Source organism: Pteropus vampyrus, unplaced genomic scaffold (assembly GCF_000151845.1).
Source record: "Pteropus vampyrus isolate Shadow unplaced genomic scaffold, Pvam_2.0 Scaffold660, whole genome shotgun sequence".
Lineage (NCBI taxonomy): Eukaryota > Metazoa > Chordata > Mammalia > Chiroptera > Pteropodidae > Pteropus > Pteropus vampyrus.
Genome location: NW_011889441.1, coordinates 403,290 through 427,570, shown reverse-complemented (window position 1 = coordinate 427,570; position 24,281 = coordinate 403,290). Strand labels below are relative to the sequence as shown.

The window sequence follows — 24,281 nt, the reverse complement described above, 5'->3', positions numbered from 1 at the left end:
TCCTCGAAACTATGTTACTTTGGGTGAGATACCCAGCCCCACTGAAACTTCTGTTTCCTCATCTGTAAATTACAGAAGTACCTCCTCTCTTCCCACCACCCATTCTTGTGGTGTTAAGTGAAATCACAGAGGTAAAATATTTAGTATTGTGCCTGGCATATTAAGCACTCAGTATATGTTTACTGCTGCTGTTATTATGATTATTATTGTTATTATTATTATTATTATTATTACCTAGGTATTAATATTAATTAGTACTACTACTACTATCACCATTACCACTACCACCACTAACTAGGTTTGAACGCCAGCTCTGCCACAGAGTAGTAGAGTAACCTTGAACAAATAATTCAACCTTTCTGTGCCTCAATTTCTCCATCTAAAAAACAGGATAACAATAGTACCTATCTCATAGTGTTGTTATGAGAATTAAATGAGTTAATACATATTACATGCTTAGAATACTATCTTGCATATAGGAAGTATGCTTTGGTATTTGTTTTATTATAATTCCAGTCCAGGCAATCTAGGGCCATAGTCTTGTAGTTTTCTAGAGTGCGTTCCTTTCTACTACTTTATTTAGAGATGTCCAAGGCAACCAAGACCAAGAAAGCCTGCTTTGGGTCCAGGCTTTGTTGTCATATTTCAGAAATGGTCAAAATTCAGATCACCATGATCTTAGTCTGAAGTGTAATAGGTTTACATTTAAGGAAAATTACAAAACCCATTGGAAATAAAAGATCAATGATATGAATGAGGCAACACAATTAGATGCGAAGAGGCTCCCAGTTATATCCCCATCCTCTGCTCTTCCAAACAAAAATCAATGCCAGGAACAAGGGAGACTAGCGGACAAATGATCAACTTGGAAAAACACCTACCCACCCCAGCTGTTAGGTTCCACAGATCTAAAGTGGATGAATGTGGAGAGAGCCCTTCGTTTCTTGGCACTTGGGCTTTGTAACCTGAACTTCGACCCTGGGGAAAGTGTAGTGGATAGAGCTACGGAGTCATTGAAGACTCAGCTAGAGCTGAGCTGCTTTTCTAAGGTATTATAAATTGGTGACATTCCTCACCTATCTTCCTCAGAGAGAAAAACCGCCCCAGCCCACCCTCAACCACTTCAAATCACTATCTACTGTTCTGTGCTTTGCCATTTCTGATCATTTCTCTCTTTTTTTTTGGTCAGATTTTATTAGGTTTTCTCCTAATAAAAAGGTCCTGAGTAGGGCAGGAGCAGCCCTGCCATGCTCAGGGAACATAGTATTCAAGGAAGCAGATATCTGGATCAATAAAAGTTTGATACCACCATGCTTTCAATTATTTCCCTGACATTTTGTTTCAGAATGGAAAGCGGCGGGAAGTCTCTTGTAAATGGCCTTGAGCTTTCCTACAGGTCATGTCCTGAATGAGAAATATGGGCAGATGAGCAATTTACATTGAGCTTAGATGTCTATGAAGTGGTAAATTGGGTCTTCGAGGTTGCCATGAAAACCCAGTTGTTTATGAAATAAAATGTGTAATGCAGGGAGGGCAAAGTGATTCCAGAAATTTGATTAGAAAACCAGGCTAGTGGTACTTAGAGGAAGAAAGGGGAGGATTTGGAGCAATAACAACATCTCCATTTATCTATTTAGTGTTTTAAAGAGATTATTGACTATCTTTGCAAATAAATACTAAAGTTTACCCATCTATAAGTTCTCCTTTTCTTTCTTAGTCTGTTCTGTCTCCCAGAAAGTTACATGGAGAATACAATCAATGACTGCCATTGGTTAGAGCTCACTGGCAAAATCTCTGATGTGCCCTGGGAGTTGAGTTAGTTAACGAGGCTGGCTTATTTCAGAAAGATAGCCCAATAGAAAGTCAGACAGTCTTGACTTCAAGTCTTGAGATCTACCACTTAGTCTGTAACCCTGGGCAACTTAGTCCTATCAATTGGTAAAAAGGGGACAGTAATGTCTACCTTGTAAAGTTTTAAGGTTTAGACAGACATTGCACTTATGATTATGATTACTACTACTATTATTACTATTATTAGCCAGATCAAAAAGAGACTAGAGTTGCATTTGTGAGAAACCCAGAGAGATGATTTTATTTCCATATTGAAAATATAAGAATGTACCAAGATGTTCTGAAGAGCATATAGGGCAGGTTGACCTCCAGACACACTCGAATTAAATGCTGAAAATTTCTAAGGCATATAAAAAAATTTCACCTTTTTTTGAGCTAGTTCATGGTCAACTTCCTCTTCTTCTAGGCCAATTTCTGCCATTTCTGGTTGGTTTTTCAACTTGTTCAACAGCTCTGCCTTGGCCACAGAAATATTGTAATAAGCTGAGTAAGAGGTAGGGATCACTGGGCCCCCTGGAGGAGGTGAGAAGTGCTGAAATTCTTGTCTGTGGGAACAAAGAATGACCATTTGAGCTCCTCTGCTAAGAGGCTGCTGATCTTTCTGCTCCTTAGTCTCTCCGTTTGTAAAATGGGACCCTGCATCACCAAAGAGCTGTAAAATAAGGAAATAACGGGCCAAGAAATACTTGTTCAAATGTAAACAGGCCACATGAACGCTATCTAGAAGCCAAATCAAGGCCAATTATAAGTACTTAGAAGGCTATTTCTTTGTCCCTGACTTCTGCAGCTACAGGACTTCTTTAGAGATAATTTAGTTTGGTCATGGACACACCACTAAAATCTGGAAAAAAAACCTGACAGGCCCCTAAAGTTCTGGGCTTCTTATCATCAATGATTCCCCTTGGTTTATGGCCCCAGTATATGGATCCCAAGGGAGGGGCAGGGTGGTAGGAATGGATCTGAGACTTTAGCTACTTGTCCTCCAAACTTGTTGGTTCCCTCCTATCCATTCTGTAGCCCTGCCCCACCCCAGCTCTATCAAGTCTGCTTGCTTACGAAGGCACCCTATAGCTTTCCTATACACTCTGATAATTTCTTCTTTCCTGGTGGTACCACTCCTGCTTGAAACAGCCCCTCCACTGCAGATGTCCCAAAGTAAAGAGGTCACCCATGACCTCAGCAGTGGTCACCATGTTGGAGGCTGGGGTTAGCACCCCTGCCAGGGACTTGTCACGACCTGCCACATCTCTCATGAGTTCTTCTGAGACTGCCTGCTGTGGGGCAGGCCCTTAGCCTGAGAAGGGATATCATCTCTCCACTTCTATCATATCCCCAGTGGCCCCAGCCTCTTTCATAGTTGCAGAATGAAATGGGGGGGAAATGAAACCAGTGGCACCCAGAGGCTTGGCAGTGTATCAGCAGACCCTATTGTCTTGGTTTCACTGAAGCCCGTGGGGCTGAGGTGCTGCTTCTCAGAGCCCCAGCCCATGAAAGAGAACTGCTCCTCAGGAAAGAAGTAGCTTCGGCTCCATGCTGGCTTGGGTTTGGGTTCTTCTGCCATCAAGACTTCTGGGCTGGCATGAGGAAGGAAATAAAAAGAAATGCTTCATGTCAGGTTTCAGGGACACAGGGGCAAATAATTCTCCCCATGATTTATGCAAGGGGGGAGGCCCACACCCACTATATTCTTCTTGCTTACCAGCCACCCCCATCTTCTACCTGTCTATGTCACTGCCCCTTTGCTAACCTCTAGCTGTTTGAAAGGAAAAATAGGAGAAACTCATTCGTCATTTCTGCAGCTATTTGCAGCTCTTAGATAAAGGTCAAAAATAATGGTTAAAATGCTCCACAGCTATTTACTGATTCATAGTGTGCTATCTCCTATTCATCACACAACAGAAACTTAGGCATGCCAATATTCATCATCCTAAGTATTCATTTTACATGTAGGTTTTTAAAGCTAATAACATTGATAAAAGAACACTACTAGCTAACATCATATAGTACTTATGTCTCAAAATTGCGCTAAGATGGGAGTGTGAGTATAGATACAAATATAAAATTTAATGCTCATGACGACCATTTTACAGTTAAGAAACATGAAGCATTGAGAGGTAAAATGACTTTCCCAAGGTCATCAGACAATAAGTGGCAGACCCATGATTTAGACGTAGGTAACTTAACTCCAGAATCTGTGCTTTTAGCCACTATGGTATACTCCCAAAACAACAATCTGATATCATATAAAACCCTGCCATGTAAGGAATTTTCTGACTGGACTATATCTATATGTTAGCAGAGAAGAGAGCACTCTGGAGGGAATATGAACATATAGAATAGGGAATTGCTATCCATAAGAAAAATATTAGGGCATATGTGAGAATTCAGAGTCACAAAGTGCCAAAATAAAGTATGGAATTGAAAAAAAAAGGATGTGGCTGTATGTCAATTATATCTCAATAGAACCAGAAAAAATAAAAATAAATTTTAAAAGGGCATGCTAATTAGAGACTCAGTTCCCCAGAAGACACAGCCTTGTATCATATTATAGTGTATAATATTAGTTACTATGTTCTAGGGCTCCTTTTCTCATAATCTCCATTAATAGGGCAGGGGTTACAGATCTCTGAGAACATAATCTGAATTTGATAATGAACATTAAAGCAACAATCAGATTCCTTCTACAGAGCACTGAGAGGAAATGCAAAGAATCCATAAAGCAAAGTATACTCGAACTTAACCAACACTCAACAATTCCACTAACCTGCTTCTAAATGTGTCACTTCATTTTGTAACTGAATAATATATAGGTTACAGAGATAATATGGGTTAACTGGGCTGATGTTAGCACATCTTTTTTTTTGCATTTTAGATTAAAAATATTACACATCTACTTCTCCCTAACACTATTCTTCCTTACAATATCTTAAAGCCACTTCATTCTGGTTAGAACCCTGTGCTCTCCTAGGATCTTCTTGAGGAGCCCAGAGATCCTAGGATGATGTAATGGGCACAGTGAGCCAGACTGCCTGGGTTTTGGCTACTTGTGATCTTCTGCAAGTTATTTTATCTCCCTGTACCTCACTTTTTTCATCAACAAAACAAGACAAAACAAACATAGGAGACTAATGTTATCTATTCCATAGGTTTGTTGTGAAGATTGAACCACTCAATATGCAAAAGTGCTTAGAACAATGTTTGGCAAATGGTAAGCAGGAAAAAAATATTAGCTATGTTGGGAATGATATTATTCCTTAAATATCCATCACTCAAAGAAGCATCTATAATTGATTTTTTGCAGCCACAAGCCAGGGCAAACAAATGTTTTTCCTCACATCCCATAGTCATTAAAAAAAAAAAATCTCTGGAACAAGTTACAAGATCTATAGTAATAGCAATTTCCTTCTCTATGCCTAAGTGAATAGAGGCACATAAAAGAAGAAGAATTAGGAGGCTGACAGGGGCATGCAACTACTACCACTGGTACATATTGCCCTACAGGAGGGCCTTGTAAAGTCCTGGCCTACTATAAGGACAAGATCTCTCAGAGAGAGAGGCTGCCTAGGATAGCAAAATAAGCATGGGTTTGGTAGTCAGGCAGATCTGGCTTTGAATCTTTGCTGTGCAATTCTGAGTTGGTTAGTCCCTTATTTTGCTCAGCTTTAGTTTCCTCATCTGTCAAATGGGGATAATAATGGCACATAGGGCTATTGAGAGGATTAAATGAAATAATGGATATAAAATGACTAGCAGTGTCCGGCACGTAGCAAATGCTTAATAAAAGTTTATTCTTTTATTAATTGTTTCTTCTGAATATTAAGTGTCAGTTATGTGCTAAGTCACCTTCTCTGTTGTGAAAGATAATAATCACAGATACTTTCCATAAAATATTTTCTAATTACAATAATAATGCTCCCCAGCTAGATGGACAGCTTGAGAAGCAGCCGCTTGTGATCTGATAAGAGGTTCTCATGATTTCTGGGAACAAGGCCCTATAAGTGCTGTGCTTGTGGCACTTCAGGCTAAAAAACCTTGACTAGCTCCAGATAGCCAAGTAATGAATTTGCCTGTCAGTAAAAGACATGATAACAAGGTACTACTTCTAATGGCAACAAGTCTCATGCAGGTTTCTTATATACAGGGATTTACAGGGGTTTCTTACATACAGGTTCCTTATATACAGGCAGTGGAAGAGTAAAAGAATGTTCTTAGGTGTTATAAGGAATTATCAGAGCATAAAGCACCCAATCCTAGGAACACTTTTGATGCTGGGGTGGTGAGAAGAGTTTAGAAGCCCAGGTAGGTCCTAGAGCAGAGGTGGGTCAGGTTTTGAGTTGACCTCTTGTTCTGGAGAATAAGCAGAAGAAAAAGCAGAAAAGGGCCTGAGCCAGGCTTCTGGGAAAGGCATAGTATAGGCAACAAGGGTTTAATGCTTCTGGCTCAGGGGCCAGAAACTGATGTATATCTTAAAAAGAAACTGGGAAATAATAAATATAATATCTTGATAGTGCTTTTTAGGGATAAAAACATTAATACTTACAATTTACTAAGCATTTACTATGTGCTAAGCATAGGGTTATGTCCTTTACATAGATTATCTTCATATTCACAAAACCACATGGGATAGGTATCATTATGCCAATTTTCCAAGTGAGAAAACTGAGGCCAGGAAGAGTTTAATTGACCAGTCCAAGGTCTTGCAGCTGGTAAATAATGGAGGTGGAATTCAAAATCATGCTGTCTGCCTCTTTAGGGACCTAATGTCTTTCATAAACACTTACTTGGAGGGACCAGTGGTCTCCTGCTCTGATGTCCTCCAAAGCCCACTGATGCCATAATAGCAAGAGGGCTGAGCCTTCTCAGCTTGAGATCCCAAGTGGCCCCTTACTGGAGGCAGGAAATCACTGGAATGGAGAGCAAAGGACTTTTGCTCTGCTGGGAGGCTTTGTGCACCCTGCCTTGAGACTCCCAGGTGACCAAAGCCTAGGGGCTGCGGCTGCTCCAGGGCCTCCTCAGGATTGAGAGCACAGGGACCAGTGGTTTCTGAACTGAAATACTGGGGTGGCAGTTCCTCTTCTTCTCCTCCTTCCTCCTCTTCCTCTTCCTCTTCTTCCTTCTCCTCTTCCTCTTGCTGCTGTTGTTGCTGCTTCCACTGCTGTTGTTGCTGCTGGGCTGCACGAAAGAGCCTGTACTTTTCCCAGTTGGGAGGAGGAGGGCGAGGAGGAGGAAAGGCCTTCTTCCTGGCTCCCGGAGGATCTTGCTGAGTCTCATCAACTTTGGTAAAGAGCTCCCTTCTAGGCTGCCCCCATGCCCGGAAACTCTGGGGCTCCAAGCAAATATGGCTCTCTGAGAAAGCACGGCTGCGCAGTGGGTGGGGCATGGAAGCCATGGAGCTCCCTTCTTCACAAACTGAAGTTTCCTCTGTTTTTTCTGAGGAGTGCCTGAAGTCTCCAAGGAGGTCAAGAGAAGAGATTGCTCGGTAGCTTGACAAGTCCAGTGCTGGGTTCTCAAGGCAAGGATGGAAGGGGGTTGCCCATGAAAAGCCAGCCTTGGAATGAGCCATTTCCCTGCAAAAGAGCAGATAGGGATTGTGCAGAACAAGCAAGTTGCAGATGGTCCCACATTTTGGATGACATCATTTATGTAAAATTCGAAATGGCCACAAAACAATGCAATCTATGTAGTAAATGTAATAATAGTAACATATAATATATAATAAATAATATTGATAGCTGAGTATGTACTAAATGCCAGGCCTACTGTTTTAAGTGCTTTCCATGTCTTAACATATTAATCCTCATAATAACCCTAGGAAGTTCTATTACTATTGTCCTGATTTTACAGCTGGGGAAATTGAGGCATGGGCAGGTTAAGTAACTTGCTCATGGTCATAAAGCTAGTAAGTGGTAGAGCTAGGGTTTCAACCTGGACAATCTAGCTCCAAAGTCTGAATGCATACACCACCCCAGTCTGTTTGTAGGACTCAGATTGTATATGCTATGTACTCTGGCTTACAAGTCTGGTTATCTTGCTTCATCTGTTTTTGTTTTGTTTTTAATTATGAAAAATTCAAATATTTACAAACATACAGAAATTACTATAATAAATATTCATGTTTCTACTGACTGCTCAAAATAAGCACATCTTAATACTTTGCCATCGATGTTTCATGATTTCTTTTTAAGAAATAAGAAATAATACCCTTGTTTCATTCCCCACTTCCATCCCCTATTGCTTCTCTAGATGCAAGCTGTATCATAAATTTGACATCTATACTTTCTATGTTCTTATACTTGTAAGAAAAAACATCAGGCAAGCCATTCACTAATATCTACTATTTGGGATTTAAAATATCTTCTTCTAATGCAAGTCCATTAGAAATTTTTTGACTATAGAATTTTTTTTATTTGATTGCAAAATAAAGCAGGTTATAATATTAAAGAGTATTTTCTATAGAAGGAATGGGGGTTGAGTAAGGGATTAAGCCTATTATAAAGCAATTATAATGAAAACAGTGTGTTACTGATTAATGGAACAGAATGGAAAGTCCAAAAACGTATGAAACTATCTATAAAAACATTATATATAACTGACCATCCATAACAAGGAGATAAAGAAAGATAATTTAATAAATCTTTTTGAGATAACTGCAGAGCAGTGTTATTTGGAGCTGTACCATGTATTATATATTAAAATAAATTCCAGATTTAAGAGTAAATAGTGTGTGTATAAAATTTTAATATATATGTTATATATGTATTTATATGTCTGTGTGTATATGAAAAAACTATCAGAAAATTGAAAAGACTATCACTGAGAGGAGAAATAAGAATCCCATCTTATAAGCAATAGATACAAATATCCAAGGGAAAGAGTCCAGGTTTATTTAACTATGTATAAAAATGTGTATAAAAAGTCAAACTTCTGTATAATAAAGAGCCATCAAAGTCAGAGGACATTTCTTTAGCCTTATAATATAAAGGGTTAAGCCTGTTAAGCCAAAGGATTTGGTTTCCTGCTGTAGCCTGTGAGCAATCAGCCTCATTCTAAGTACTGCCTAGTGACAGGAAATTCCAGCAGTTCAATTAAATCATCAGACAGAATATCCATTCAATAGTCATGATGAAAACCAAGAATATTTCTTTAAATAATAACACACATAATGGTACCCAAGCTCAGATAGAATGGAAAGCAAAATATCCTTCACTCCACTCATCTCAAGTCCCCATCCTAGCTAGTTCATCACTGACATGTACCGAAAATTCATATCCACATATCCCTACTCTCTTCTCATTTAGGGCTTAGCCCATCTAGAGCTCATTTAGATTGTCACAATCCTTTGTGTGCAATCTGTTCCACCTGGCATTTCCCCTCCACCCTCAAGGAAACAAACACATAAACAAATAAAGTGGTAAATGGAAAGTAAAAGGATGACAAATGCTATCAAGCAGAGGCCTTTCCTGACCATCTTATCTAAAATAGAAATGACTTATCCTTAATTATCTTTTTTTCTATTTTGTTCTTTCTCAGAGGATACATCACCATCTGATACTATATCACATACCTATTTTTACTTCTTTATTTGGTTTTCTACTCTCTAACTAAAATGTAAGCTCCACAATGTCAGGGATCTTGTATGTCTCATTCCTCTAGTACCTAGTACCTGACACATAGTAGGCATTCAATAAATATTTTTTTAATAAATGAATTAATAACAAATGGAGAAAAAAACAAGGGCCATGATACTCATATAAATAAAAAGTTGAATTAAAGGCAAAAAGCAATAAGCAAGACAAAGAAGGGCACTATAATATTAATGATTAGAACATATGGTGAATATCTAATTATTCTGAATCTTTGTGTACCAAATAACAGCATTGAAACTTCTAAAGCAAGTCAGAGGGATGTAAAGTACAGCATAGGGTATATAGTCAAAATATTATAATAACCAGGCATAGCACCACATAGGTACTAGACTAATCAAGGGTATTACTTAATAAATTATATAAATGTCTAATCACTATGCTGTACACCTGAAGCTAATATAAAATAATATTGAATGTCAACTGTAATTGAAAAAAATTAAATTAATTTTAAAATTTCTAAAGCAAAATATAAGAAATGCAAAGGTAGAAAAAAGCAGAAACAAAATATGAGACTGTTTCAGCTGATGACAGATTTGACAGTCAAAAACTAAGATAATGGAAAAATCTAAATTTATTCATACACTGAAAACAGACTGTACTTTCTTTTTAAGGGCCCATTGAGTGTTTTTTACATTGACTATATATTAAGCCAAAAAGTGGAAGTGGTATAGAGTACACTATCTAATAATACAACACTTAAAATTAATATTAAAAAAAACCCCAAAACTTCTAGCATATAGAAAATAAAAGGGAAAAAATACCCTTTATGCTAAAGAGGAGATCTAATTTGGAATTGTAGAATACATAGAAAATAACAATTAATATATCAAAAGCTAAAGGATGTGGTTGATTAAAGCAGAGTAGAAGGAAAAATTGTAGTCTAAAATATATTAATATATAAGAACAAATTGAATTACGTATTCAACAAAAAAAAAAAAATTGAGCTCCAAAGAAAAGAGCCACAAAAATAGACCTAAGCAAAGCAGAAAGAAAACTAATGGTACAAATCAATACACTAGAAAACAAATGATAGAACTAATAATTAAAGCTAAAAGCTGGTTCTTCAAAAGAAAATATAAAGCAGTAAGACAGATAAACCACTTGCTAATCTAATAAAAAAAAATCCTAAATGCACAAAATTAGAAGAGGCTATCTAAACCCACTAGTTACCACAGAAAAGTATATTGATGAATTTGACCAAAGTAAAAAGCACACTCACATGGTCTTGTGTTAATTCTAACCTTCAAGGAACAGACAGCTCAAATGCTATTTACGCTTTCTAGACTCTGAAATCTAGAGAATAGAGGGAGAAGAAAAGAATTCTGCACAACATCAGTAACCAAAATTTAACGAGAAGATGCATAAAGGAAAACTAGAGACCATTCTCATCTAAGAATAGTAGTGCAAAAAACACTCATTTTTTTGCATTTAAAAACATAAATATTAGGACATTAGTACATATAAGGAATTTATTAATAAACTACCAGCATATATTGAAGGTATAAACTTAAAAAATTCTTTCTGAGAGGGGTACATGATCCAAAAAATTGGAAACCACTGGTCTGAGACAGTCGTTCTTAATCAAAGTGGCTCCTAATTGCAATTACCTGGAGAGGTTGTTTAAAATACAAATTCATGGGGCTCACCCCCAGAAATTGGGATTTAGTACCTCTTTGGTGGAGTCCAGGAATCTGCATTTTTAGCAATTGTCCCAAGGGATTCTAATACAAGTGGTTCAGGAACCATACACTATCGAAACAAAGGGCCAGGCTGAAAATGATGTGAGTGTTGTGGTTCGGGGGCAATTATTGGTTCCAGTTAGCTTGCTTTCCAGTCTATACACCTTGTCTTCCACCCATCACCTCACACATTCCTAGCTTCTATCTCTGTCTCTTTCCCCCTTCCCCATTCTTCATCTCCAATCTTAATCTCATGAAATGCAGGCAGTGATAGCAACATCTCCAAAGGCCTCAGTTGGGCCAACGTCCTGCAGCTGTGGTGAGAATAACCCTGCTCCATGACAGTCATCAAATTTACCACTTATTCCTTTTCTCTGGCCAGGGCACAGGAAAATCAATAGAGCACAGCGGAAAGAACACAGTGTCAGAGAGACTTGTAAATTCCAGTAAAATTTTAAAATCTGGCTCCTTCATCCAAAAGCTGTACAAAAGTCTTGAGCAAAAGTATTTAATTTACCTGTTTCAGTAAAATATCTGTCTTATACAGCTACTGTGAGGATTAACTATACAAAAAGGATCTAGCAATGATGTGGGTATATGGAAGATGATTAATAAATAACAGGACTGTTTATTGTTAGAGTGGAGTCCCTTACTCAGGGCCACTACTTATCGTTGTGCAAGTTGTGCAGTGTACAACATTTACTTCTGTATGCTTTGGTCTTATTCCTTGTTCCCATCAAGGGAGTTGGACTGAACCTTCCTCTGCTCAATAGCCAAGAGACCAGGAGATCTTGAGTCCCAGCTCAGCCACATGGCTGCCCAGTAAAGAAGCCATAGCTAACCAAGGATTTCAACCCTGAGGTCATTTACTCAGCCTTCTCATCTTTTAAAAAGGGAGAGATAATAAAAGATAAGCTCAGGCTTAAGAACAGTGAGAAGATCAAAAGGACTAGATATTCTAAGTTGTCTTGTTTAGGTACTAATCACTTATGTCAGCCTTACAGAATTTACCACTAGGTAGCCAACTCTAGAATAGTTGGAAGAAAAGAGGATGCCCTTCTAGGGACATTTGGTGTACCGATTCATGGCACTGTGGCCCTATCTGGATGTACTGGGCTCTAGCAAGGCACCCTGGAAGTTGCTATTCTCTATGTCAATTCTGATTTTAAAAGCACTGTCCTCCCACATACACAACTTGCATGGGGCCAGCCTGAGCCTTGCAGAGTAATTTATATCAGTGGAGCAGAAGTAGACAGGACTCCAGAAAAGGGAAGGACTGCCCTCAAGATAAGCCAGGCCAATGTGTATATAAGTCATTCCAAGCTCTCATTGAATATACACTGAGCAAGGTGCCCAGATCAAATGGAAAGCAAAACCGCTTTACTAGTACTAACAGCTGAAGCAAATTGGTGAATAGGAGGCTTCCATCGATGTGTATTAGGCTCAAGCTGAGGGTTTTGGCTTCTAGAGGTCCTATTTTCAAAGGGCTCAAGGCTTCTACATGCACAAAAATCTACAATTCCACTTTGGGACCAAGTAAGAATTCTTCCCTGGAGTGGACGGCAAGGAGCTTTATTAAGGGAAAAGAACTACAGTCTCTTACTTCTTACTCTGTGTTAGGCACTGTTTTAGGCACTTTTGTGTGTTCATTTCTATTAATCTTCACACCAGCCCCTTAAATTCGGTACTATCATTGCCAGTTTGAATACGAGGATCCTGAGGTTTAGAAAGGATAAATCATTTTCCCAACTCGTAAGAAGCAGTAGTGTCCAGACTGAAACTTACTTTATTTGGCTCCATAGGACAATCCCATTAAAGCAAGAACTCCTGGGGTGGGGTAAAAAGTACTTGCACTACATTCATCCCTAGGTATCCATGAAGACTTTAACTCCTTGCTGAAGAAAGGGGAGGGAGCATGAAGGCTAAGTATGAGAAAGGGCTTTGTTACACCAGCAAGGAGACTACATCTCAAAAACAAAAGCAAATTGTCTGCCAAGTCCTGGGCTGTTCTTCTCTTTTCCTCTTGGCACAGGTTGCCTTATCTTCTGATAAATAGATTTTCCCCTTTTGTTAAAATCTCTCTCTCTCTCTCTCTCTCTCTCTCTCTCTCTCTCTCTCTCTCTCTTCCTAATAGTACTTGAAAATGAAAACCAATATTTGCGGAGACTAAAAAATCTCCTCCTACTTCCTCCTCAGCCCTTTTGAAGTTTTCTTGTTTGGAAATTTTATTTTTAAACTCCCCACAATAGCTTGGCATTCCAGGATCTCAGCAGCAACAGTACACAGGTCCAGCCCCTCTCCCCTTTCCCTTTCCTCAACAGCCAAAAGATAAGACTACTCCAAGAGAAACAGCCACTCCCAGGTTATTGCTAAAGGAAATATTTGCAAGATCCAGGACGTGAAACACAAGGAGGCTATGCAGGGAGGGGAAAAGGGCTCAGAGAGCTTGCTGTCACCACCCTTCTTTGCCTCTAATCCACAGAACTTGAAGTAAGGAATAATTAGTCTGGCAAAAACAAATGCAAGTAGCAGGACTCACCCAGAGGCTTTTACAGCCCCTAGGAGGCTGGTGCAAAATGTTCTTTGAAGAAATCAGACAAGTCCCTGCTTTATTGGCGATGTCCTTGGTGAAGCTTAGCTCTCTCTTTCCAATGACCCCAACGTGGAATTTCCAAAAAGGTCTTCCCATTAGTCCTCTGGACCCTACATAGTGTCATACTCATGGTGATAAGGGATGGTAATGATCACTCCTGTTTACTGAGATTCCGTCATGTGTTGGGCACAGGGCTGCACACTTAACAGACTTGATCTCATTAAACCCTTGAGGCAATCTTCTGGTATGAGCATTTTCTTCTTCAATATAGAAATGAGGCTCAGAAAGGTTAAATAACTGAGGGAATACAATGAGAGTAAGTAGCCAGGAGAAGTTACAACTAAGATCCACAGGACTCCAATGACCATGCTTTTTCCAGCACAATATGCTGGCTCTCCAGTGGTCTCATAACCTTCTCAAGAGTTTTAATAAAAGACATTTTAGGAGTACATAACACGTTACCAAGGGGCCAGGAAGATTTGATGCCCTCAATAACAATTTAGCTGAGGATCAGGCTGGCCAAGATTATTAAGGCCTTATTCTCTAATATCCAGTGTTTTGAAACTTGAGTATGCATTAGAATCACTTGGAGGACTTATTAAAACAGGTTGCTAATATGGAAAATAGTATGGAGGTTTCTCAAAAACTAAGAATTGATCTACCATATGATCCAGCAATCCCTCTACTAGGTATTTACCCAAAGACTTGAAAAATTTATCCGAAAAGATATATGCACACCGATGTTCAGTGCAGCATTATTCATGGTGGTCAGGACATGGAAGTTACTGAAGTGTCTTATGATAGATGATTGGATAAAGAAGATGTGGTACATATATACAATGGCATATTACTCAGCCATAAGAAGAGATGAAATACTGACATTTGTAACAACATAGATGGACCTCGAGATAATCATGCTAAGCGAAATAAGTCAGACAGAAATGGTGAAAACCACATGATAACACTTATATGTGGGATAGAAATCTAAAAGCAACAAACAAACAGAGACTCATGGACATGGACAATTGACTAGTGGTTACCAGAGGGTAGGGGAGGAGGGAGAAGGTAGATGGGAGTAAAAGGGGTCAAATATGTGGTGATAGAAATCTAACTATGGGTGGTGAATACACATGCAACATATATATGACTTACTGTTGAACTGTACAGTTGGAACTTACTGGATTTTCTTAATCAATGTCACCATAATAAAATAAGCAAACAAATAAATAAATAAAACATAGGTTGTGGGTCCTACCCCCAGAATTCCTGATTTAGTAGGTCTGAGACAGAGTAGGGGAATTTTTACTAGTAATATTTTCCCAGATAATGACAGTCCTGCAGGTCTGGGATCATACTTTGAGAGTCATTGCTCTAATCAGTCATTGTTTACCAGGTTCTCAACTTACTAGGGTGTCTTAAGAGGTATAAAGCCATTAAAAAACTTCTCAAAACAAAATGCATTTTAATTAACTATATATATATATACCACCCATGTGACAAGCAGGATAAAGATTTACAAAATAAAAACAATAGGCATACTGGAGTTCTAAAAAGCTTTGGGAATCCTGATACTATTTAAGAAAATTTGGTGACCTACCATAGTTAAACAATGGACAGGCCTGAGGGAAAGAGAGCAAATTTTATCTATTTGAATCCTCATGTGTACCAGACAATGTACTGAATTTCAAAGACCCAGAATACAATGAAATAGATTTAATACCAAAGTTATAAAGAATATGATTCTATCTCAGAAAGTTTAAAAGGCATTCTGGGTGCTTAATTATGAATGAATTATTAGTATAGAGTAGTTCTTTGACATGCATGTATTAAACATTTGAGGTTTTAACCCTTTGAGAGTAACCCTAAAGTTTGATGAAATGTAGTAAATGCTTATTGTGCAAAGGGTATGGATTTTATTTGCAAGGCATCACAATACAGGTTTGTAGGGCAAGTCACCCAGCAAAGGAGGGGGGCTAGTCAATTTCTTGGCACTTCCATCTCAATGTGGTTTGATGGGTCTCTATTTGTTGTCGAGGTATACATGTGAAGTAACCACAGTAGAGGGAAAATGTGCTTCTTTGGGAATAATGGCACCAAAATGCAAACTATCTGCAAACTAGTACTGGTGATGGAAATTAAGAGAAATGGAAAAGTCTTAAGAAAGTTATGTTTCTGAGCCAGATAAAATGTTTATTGGTGGTGGTACATACTATGTTGTAGTGGTGATGACAAATTTGGAGACACACTCACAAAGGTCTGGTGATGGACCCCCTCAGAAATGTCAAAGATCTCACAGATTTAGATAAGCAGAAGTGCTGGTTGATGGAGAATTCTAGCAAACCAAATTCTAGTTAACAGTGAGATCAAGCTTGTCTGGTAAGTAACACTGTTAGACGAAGAGGAGAAAGAGAGCCAGCCCTAGGCTGAGAATTGAAAAACCTGAGTAGTAGTCTAGTTTTGTCATATGCTTACTATATAATCTCAGAAGTAATGTGCTCTGGCGTCAGATGTTTGTTTGATCTGGGATAAGTAATTTTAATCTGTGAGTAAGTTTCTTCATTTGTAAAAATGGGTCCATAAATGGTAACTATCTCATGAGATCATGATAAATAATAAATGAAATAATTCATGTGAAATGCTTATAATATAGTACCTGACACATAACAAACACTTAATAAATGTTAGTTATTATACTTTTTGTTGTTGCCGTTAATAATAGTATAACACTTTTCCTGATTCTCAGCTCCATTCTCAGTCAAATGGGAACAATAAGACTTAACTACACAAGGGTTGTTGTGAGGATTAACTATGGTCATGTACATAAAATATCTTATACATTCTAAAGTTCTGGGCAAAGTAGAAAATGGAAAGGATCACAGGAGGCAATCATAGGTACAGAAAACCAAAAGAGATAATCCAGAAAATACTTTCTTTTGGCTTTTAAATACATTATACTCATGTGGCTTTTTCTCCCAGCATATCTACTCATTAATTTTTTCCCTCTTGCTAATATTAAAATGTGTTTGCATTCTCTGTATGCAAACTAAATAACAGTGGAGGAAGACGACCAAGAGCGTAACTACATGGAATTAAAATTCGCTGCAGGCTTCCAGGCAAAGAGAGTGGCTCAAGAATATACACTTGATTTTCCCACCTACACTCATCGTTCCTGTTGTGACAGAAATGACATAAGAAATGTTAAAATGTGTATGTGAGGGGTGGGGAGGAGTGGAAACTCCATCAGGATTTCTCCTCTTAAATGTCATCTCTGCCATTGACCTTTCCTAGGCCTTCTCATCTTCCTTGAGATCATATACTGTGATCTCCCTCCTCCATCTTCAGTATCAGTACTCCTTCCCTTTCCGTTGACCTCTCCTTTCTGTTCTTAAACTTAAACCCAAATCCTAACCAACCCTTGATTTAAGCCAGTGGTTCTCATATTTAGCTTTTCAAATCAGAATTACCTAGAAGACATGTTAAAACACAGATTGCTGGGCTACTTCCCAGTTTCAGATTCAGTAGGTCTGAGAGGGGCCCAGGAATTTGCATTTTAAACCAGTTATCAGGCGATACTGAGGTTGCTGGTCCTAGGGTCTCATTTTGAGAACCACTAACTTAAATCTTATTGCCCCATTTAACTACCACCTAATTTTCTCCTTCCTTTTCCTAGCCAACTTCTTTTAAAACATTTTTAATATTAAAACGTCTTTTTAAAAATTTTTCTTTTAAAATAGTTTTTTTTTCAAATCACACAGTAATACTAACACATAATTAATGTATTAAAATTAATGAAAAAAAAAACACTGAAACACTCCTACATTGCTGGTAGAAATGTAAAATGGTACAGCCGCTTAGGAAAACAGTTAAGCAGTTCCTCAATAAGTTAATAGAATTATCATATGGTCCAGAAATTCCACTACTAAGTATATTCCCAAGAGAACAGAAAGCATATGTCCACACAGAAACTTGTACCTGAATGGTCATAGCAGCATTATTCACAATAGCTAGAAAGTAGAAACAACCCAAATGTCTGCTAATGGATGAATGGATAAATAAAATGTGGCATATCTTTACAGTGGAATATTATTTGGCAAGAAGAAAGAATGTAATACTGATACATGCTGCAACATGATGAACTGCTAAAGCATGCTTAGTAAAAGAAGGCAGACCTAAAAGCCCACATATTGTATGATTATATTTATATGAAATATACAAAATAGGCAAATCCATAGAGACAGAAAGTAAATTTGTGGTTGCTTGAAATTGAGGATGGGAATGAGGAATGACTGCAAATTGACACAAGGAATTTTGGGAGATGAACATGTCTAAAAATTGGATTGTGGTGATGATTGTACCACATTGTGAATTTACCAAAATTCATTGAATTATACACTTAAAACAGGTGAATTTATGATGTGTAAAGCTGTGTGCATTTCTTCTCCATGCATCTCCCTTACAGATAATCATGCCATCTACTTTCTATGCCTGCCATTTTGCTAAGCTTACTTTCTTGAAGGTCACTTATGATTCTAAACCGTCAAAGCCAGTAGTGGTCTTCTCCTTATCCTCTGTGTTAGTGTACTGGCATACTTCCTCTACCACTCTAGTTGCTTGCCCCTTCAGTTTCCTTTGCTTGTTCTTCGTCCTCACCCTAGCCCCTTGCTGGGTGGTCAACAAGCTTCCTCCAAAGAAGCCACTTGTCTCCCTCACTAACTTTAAATTCAACACATCCCAACTCAAACTTATTATCTCCACCAAACCAGCTCCCCTTCTCACCTGCCCTAGCTATGTCAATAACTTTCTCCAAGTCACTGGGCATCAGATTTATTTTTGACTGATCTCCTTTCTTTCCCAAATTTCAATCACCAAGTTCTTTCTACTTTTCCCTCAAAAGGTGTCACATATTTATGATCAAATAATCTGAACAGAACACATGAGAAGCAATGCAAATATTAAGTAAACACATAAAAAATTCCAACTAGAATAATTAAAGCAAATTAAAAGTATAATAGATACCATTTACACCTATTGCATTAGAAAAAGAAAATTTTCCATGATCGCAAGATTTTGGGCAAACTGGTATTCTCATAAATTGCTAATAGTAGTGAAAAACACCTCCTAGGAAAGCAGTTTGGTGAAATCTATCCAGAACAATAAGAATGTTCATATTCTTTCAACTAGTAATCCCAACTCTAGATAATGAGATAGTTCAATGAGATAGTTTTAATGAGATAGTTCAAAATAAGAAAACATGTATAGCTACAAAATTTTTTTGCATCATTACTTTATAGCAAGAAATTAGAAACAATCTAATTACCCAATAATTTGGGAATGATTAAGCAAAATAGAGCACATTAAGCTAGTAAAATATTATGTAGTCATTAAAATTTATAACTACTGAGGAAGTTTGTATAGCAACATGAAAAATTATTTACCAAGTATTGCTTAGTGAGGGAAAAAAAAGGAGCAGGACACACAAAATCAAATCTACATAGTTATTATAACCTTGCCTCTCTCCCCCCCAAAAATCTCTATACTTATAGATAAAAGCTGGCAAGGAAATGAAAATCAGGGTGTTAGGGTAGTAGGAATAAAGGTACTTTTTCTTTTGTTTCTAATTTCCTGTAGTATTGTTTTCATAATAAATAAACATTTTCCCCCAAATATAACACATTTATCTATCCCTTCTACTTCATTCCTATTGCACCCCCATCTTCCCAATCCAGGGCTGCTCTCTTTCATGCCTGGATCACTGCCCATAATTGGTTTCTCTTTAACCCATTTAGGCTACAAATGCTGCCAAGTTACCAAAGGGCTACATTTACCATATCACTTACCCAACTGATAATCTTCAATTGCTTTCATGTTTGTGGTCTTATATAGATTTCAAGGCCTACCTATCCTTGCCCAATACTTTGCTATTTGCCTTTCTCTACTGTTACTGTTGCTGCTCTTCTCTTTCCTCTTCCTCCTTCTCCTCCTCATTATCAACTAACATTTAATGAGGATTTACGGTGCCAGGTTGTGTTCTAAATGCTTTACATATATTAATTCATTTAATCCTTACAACAATCACATGACTTTTACCCCACTTTACAAGTAAGGAAACTGGGCAGGGATAGAAGGAGAGAGTCAAGGGGCTGACTTGCCAAGTTAACACAGCTGGAGTATAGAAGAATCTAGATTTGAATTCAAGCCAACTGACTCCAAGGCCAGAATCCTTAACATGCAGGGCTTATTCCTCCAACACACCCTGTTTCGTCCTCTGGGCCTTTCTTCCCAGAGGAAAGGGTAAGTTCCAACCTACAGTTTTCTTACCCTCCAATGAACTTAAATAAGGCATAATAATACTGATCGTGTATTGGGCCCTTGCCACATGCCAGAAGTTTCTTGTTTAAATCATGTATTTAACACTTTTCAACTTATAGCAACTTGCCAGAGTAAGCAAAAGCTGGATTTAAATCTTGGTTTGTCCTTTTAGTAGCTGTGAGACCTTGAGTAAATTACTTAGTTTTTCTGAACCTCATATGTATTATCTGAGTCAATGGTCGTCAAAATGTGATCCCAGGACCAGCTGCATCAGTATTACCTGGGGAGCTTGTTAGAAACACACACGTAGAGCTCCACTGCACATTTACTGAATCGTACTCTCTGGGGGTGGGATCTATGGTCTAACGAGCCTTTCACATGTTTCTAATGCACACTCAAGTTTGAGAACCATCACTCTAATTATAAAAATACCTGCCTGACAGAGTTTTGGAGAAGATAAAACATATCTGTAACTTAGCTTATGGCATGTAGGTTATTTTGCAAATGGTAATTTATTACTACTTCTACTTAACTGTGTGTGGGTTAGCCTTTCTTGCTCAAGCTGTGGGTTGGCAGGCATTATGTTTCCTGATACTCTCTAATAATTCCGTGCTTGCCTAGAAAGAGGCAGTATATACACTAGGTTTTGAATAAAATCTTCTTACTTCCCTGGCTGATTAGTAAGGGAATCATTTTTGTAGAAGCACTGTAAGGTAGTACAGCAGGTCCTTGAATAATATCACTTTGTCCAATGGCATCTTGTTAAGACACTGATGAGGAAAAAAAATAATTCCAAGCCAGAGCACTGTGTGAAGTTTTCATATTCACCCCATGACTGCATGAGTTTTCTCCAGAGACTCTGGTTTCTTCTCACATCCCAAAGATGTGCACGTGAGATGAATTGGCATATCTACATTGTCCCAGTCTGAGGGTGTGTGTGTGCCTATGGTAGAAGAGTGTCCTGTCCAGGTTGGATTCCCTCCTTGCACCTGAGCTGCCAGGAGGGGATCTGGCCATCCACGACCCTGACCTGGAATAGTGGGCTGGAAAAATTTATCTTACTTGTTTTTATTCATCTTTCTTAAATGTACATATAGCTGACATTTATTTCAATGTTTAATATTAGAAGTGTTTTGGATCTTTATTTAGAAATTCAGTGATGGTTTTGTTACCAGAAATATGCTGTAGGAACTTAACTCTTGTTTATATCAATTAGCCTACAGTAAAATTGGTTTCCTTACATGTCATTTTGCTCACATTTGCAGTTTCCAAGAATCTATTGATAATGTTAAGTGAGGACTTACTGTGGGGTGTCTCTTAAGTTAGACTGCCTGGATCTGGTCAACTTACTAACTTTGGGACTTTAGGCAAATTAATTTATCTCTATGTGCTTCAGTTTCTTCTCCTGGACAAATGGGGAGATTAATAGTACCTATCTTTTAAGGTTATGGTGATAAATAAGTGTAAAGTGCTTTGAATGGTGCCTAGAATACAACACTCTCAAGAAATGTTAGTTAGCATTATTATTTTTGTGTTATTTCACCCATTCAGTGGTGGAGGCTCTGTTTCTTCATTTGGCAAGCAAATGACAAATATCCTTGAGCAACTGCTCTGTGCTAGGCACAGAGAGTAAGTCTCTGACCAAGATGTGGGCTCCTCTCTCAAAGGTCTCAGTCTAATGTGGGAAACTCAGCAGGCTTACTAGACTGAAACAATTTCTCCACGGACATGGTACAAGCCAGTTTATAGTAAGCAATCAAGACCAGCCATAGAATCCCATAGTATCCCCATCCAGGTTAGATTCCTGAGCCATGATGCTGAGTGATCCATTTGAAGGGTTTCCTTTAGGAATCTATATTGAAGCAATTATAATGGGAAAAGCATAAACTTTGGGGCCAGATAAATCTGGACTGAATCCTGGCTCCATCACTTATACTAGATGTGTGACCTCTGGTAAGTTATATAACCTCTCTAGACTTCATCTATAAAATAGGTAGTAAAAATGACTGTTATGGAGAATAAATGAGATTATGGGTGTAAAAAGATCCTGCCCAGTGATTGATACTTAGTAGATGATCAATAAATGTTGGATTCCTTCCTTTTTCCATTGCCAACCAGAAAACTAATAGGTTTTCCAGACATTGGAATCAAAAGAAAGCCAAAAGTATTCCTGACTACATCAGCAAATCACAGGAACAATGTAGACCTCAAGGAAGAGCCCTGGACTCTTCAAAGGTCAGGACACTCAGATTCTAGTCCTCTCCCTTGGCATCTCCTCCCTAGGTGCCCCTGCAAAGGTACAGCTAAGAGTCTTCTTCCCTGTCCCTCCTTCATTCCTGGAGTTTGAATTAAAGAATCAATATAATTTAGAGGCCTCTTGTATAATTTGGCCTGAAGAAGAACTGACTGAAAAGAGTATATCAAGGACAACTCATATCTATCAGAATGGCAATCATCAATAAATCAACAAACAACAAGTGTTGGTGAGGATGTGGAGAAAAGGGAACCCTCATGCACTGTTGGCAGGATTGCAAATGTTACAGCCACTATGGAAAACAGTTTGGAGTTTCTTCAAAAATTAAAAATAGAACTACCTTATGACCCAGCAATTACATTTCTGAGTATCCAAAATACTAATTTGAAAAGATATATGCACCCCTATGTTCACTGTAGTACTTTTTACAATAGCCAAGATATAGAAGTAACCTAAGTGCCCATCAATAGACAATTGGTTAAAGAAGACATGGTACATTTATACAATGAAATATTACTCGGCCATAAAAAAGAATGAAACCTTACCATTTGCAACAAAATGGATGGATACAGAGGGTATTATTCTAAGTGAAATAAGCCAGAGAAAGATAAATACCATGTGATTTCACTTATATGTGGAATCGAAAGAACAAAATGAATGAACAAACAAAAGGAAAACAGTCTCATAGATACAGAGAACAAACTGTTGATTTAGGAGTTGGGACAACTGGGGGGATGGGGAGTTGGGTGAAAAAGGGGAAGGGATTAAGAAGTGAAATTGGTAGTCATGAAATAGTTGGAGATGTGAAGTATAGCATAGGGAACAGAGTCAATATTATTGTAGTAACCACCTTTAGTGCCAAGTGAGTACTAGACTAATCGGGGAGATCATTCTGTAAATTATATGAATGTCTAAGCACTGTGCTGTATACCTGAAACTAATATAAAATAATATTGAATGTCAACTGTAATTGAAAAATAAAAATTAAAAAAGGAGTATATCAAGGAATTTCACAATCTCCAGCCAGGCTGATGTAGAGCAACCCAGAGAAGGTAACTGTCACTCCTTATGGTCACCTATGGTAGGTGGGCTAATCTCTGGGGAACATACTGGGTGCCACGTTTCCCACATTACAGGAGCAGACTCTCCATTCTGGACATTTTTTTTCCTTAAGGGCTTTGCCCAAGCAACTATTTTCCCTCTAGCCGAAGCCATATATCCCATTTGTAAAAATGTCCCTGCCTTCTTTCAGGAATTTTAACCTATTGTTAGCATGATCTGCCCTTGGACTTTTAATGAGAGGACCTTAAGTTCTCAACAAGCCCTATAAAAAGTAAAGGTGGCAGAACCCAAGAAACGAGTACCTTCAGCAACTCCGAAGCAAAGGCACAGCAGTAGTTGGGCAATCTTACCTCCTCTCCATCCTTTCCAACTGCCCAATCACTACTGGAAAGGCAGTTATAATTTATGACTTATTATCTATGTTTCAGCAAGGTCTGGTACCACATGTCTTTGGGCCTGGGAAGGCCTGCCTCAGGCCTCTGAGATGATTGGCACATCATCCCACAACACTGCCTGACTACTACTTTGAAAATGTCTTAGCGATCAGTTGTGTCTGTAGCCCAGCTGCCTACGGGCAGGCTGGATGACATCTGTGGCATCAAACCCTTGGTATAGACACCAGACTAGGTTCCTCAAAGAAAATTGAGCAAACAGGAGACCTTACCAATTTTCATAGAAGCCTCACAGGTACCATCTCAACTTAACTCCCTGAATGGTCACTTACCTCTCTGACTGGCTGGTCTTCCTTTTTCCTGTTATTGGTTTCCATTTGTCCCCAGGAAATTCCTGCAAAGCAAAATTCTGATAAGTTAGGGAGCTCTGAGCAGCCGGGTATCTAGATGGCCTCAAAAATGTGAAGAGGTCAGGAACCTGCCCCTAGCCGCTCC

At 38.4% G+C, this 24,281-nt stretch overlaps 1 protein-coding gene across 2 annotated transcripts in view; it reads right to left on the bottom strand.

Moving 5' to 3' along the window:
• Positions 1 to 24,281, bottom strand: part of SHROOM4 (shroom family member 4) — a 228,839-nt gene that overhangs the window by 6,603 nt on the left and 197,955 nt on the right. For both annotated transcript variants that reach the window (XM_011385116.2, XM_023525978.1), the window contains 4 exons: positions 24,119 to 24,180; positions 6,633 to 7,418; positions 3,276 to 3,425; positions 2,216 to 2,396 (listed from right to left, as the gene is read on the bottom strand). In XM_011385116.2, coding sequence (XP_011383418.1) covers positions 2,216 to 2,396; positions 3,276 to 3,425; positions 6,633 to 7,418; positions 24,119 to 24,180 — 1,179 coding nt within the window. The remainder of the gene's footprint in view (positions 1 to 2,215; positions 2,397 to 3,275; positions 3,426 to 6,632; positions 7,419 to 24,118; positions 24,181 to 24,281) is intronic.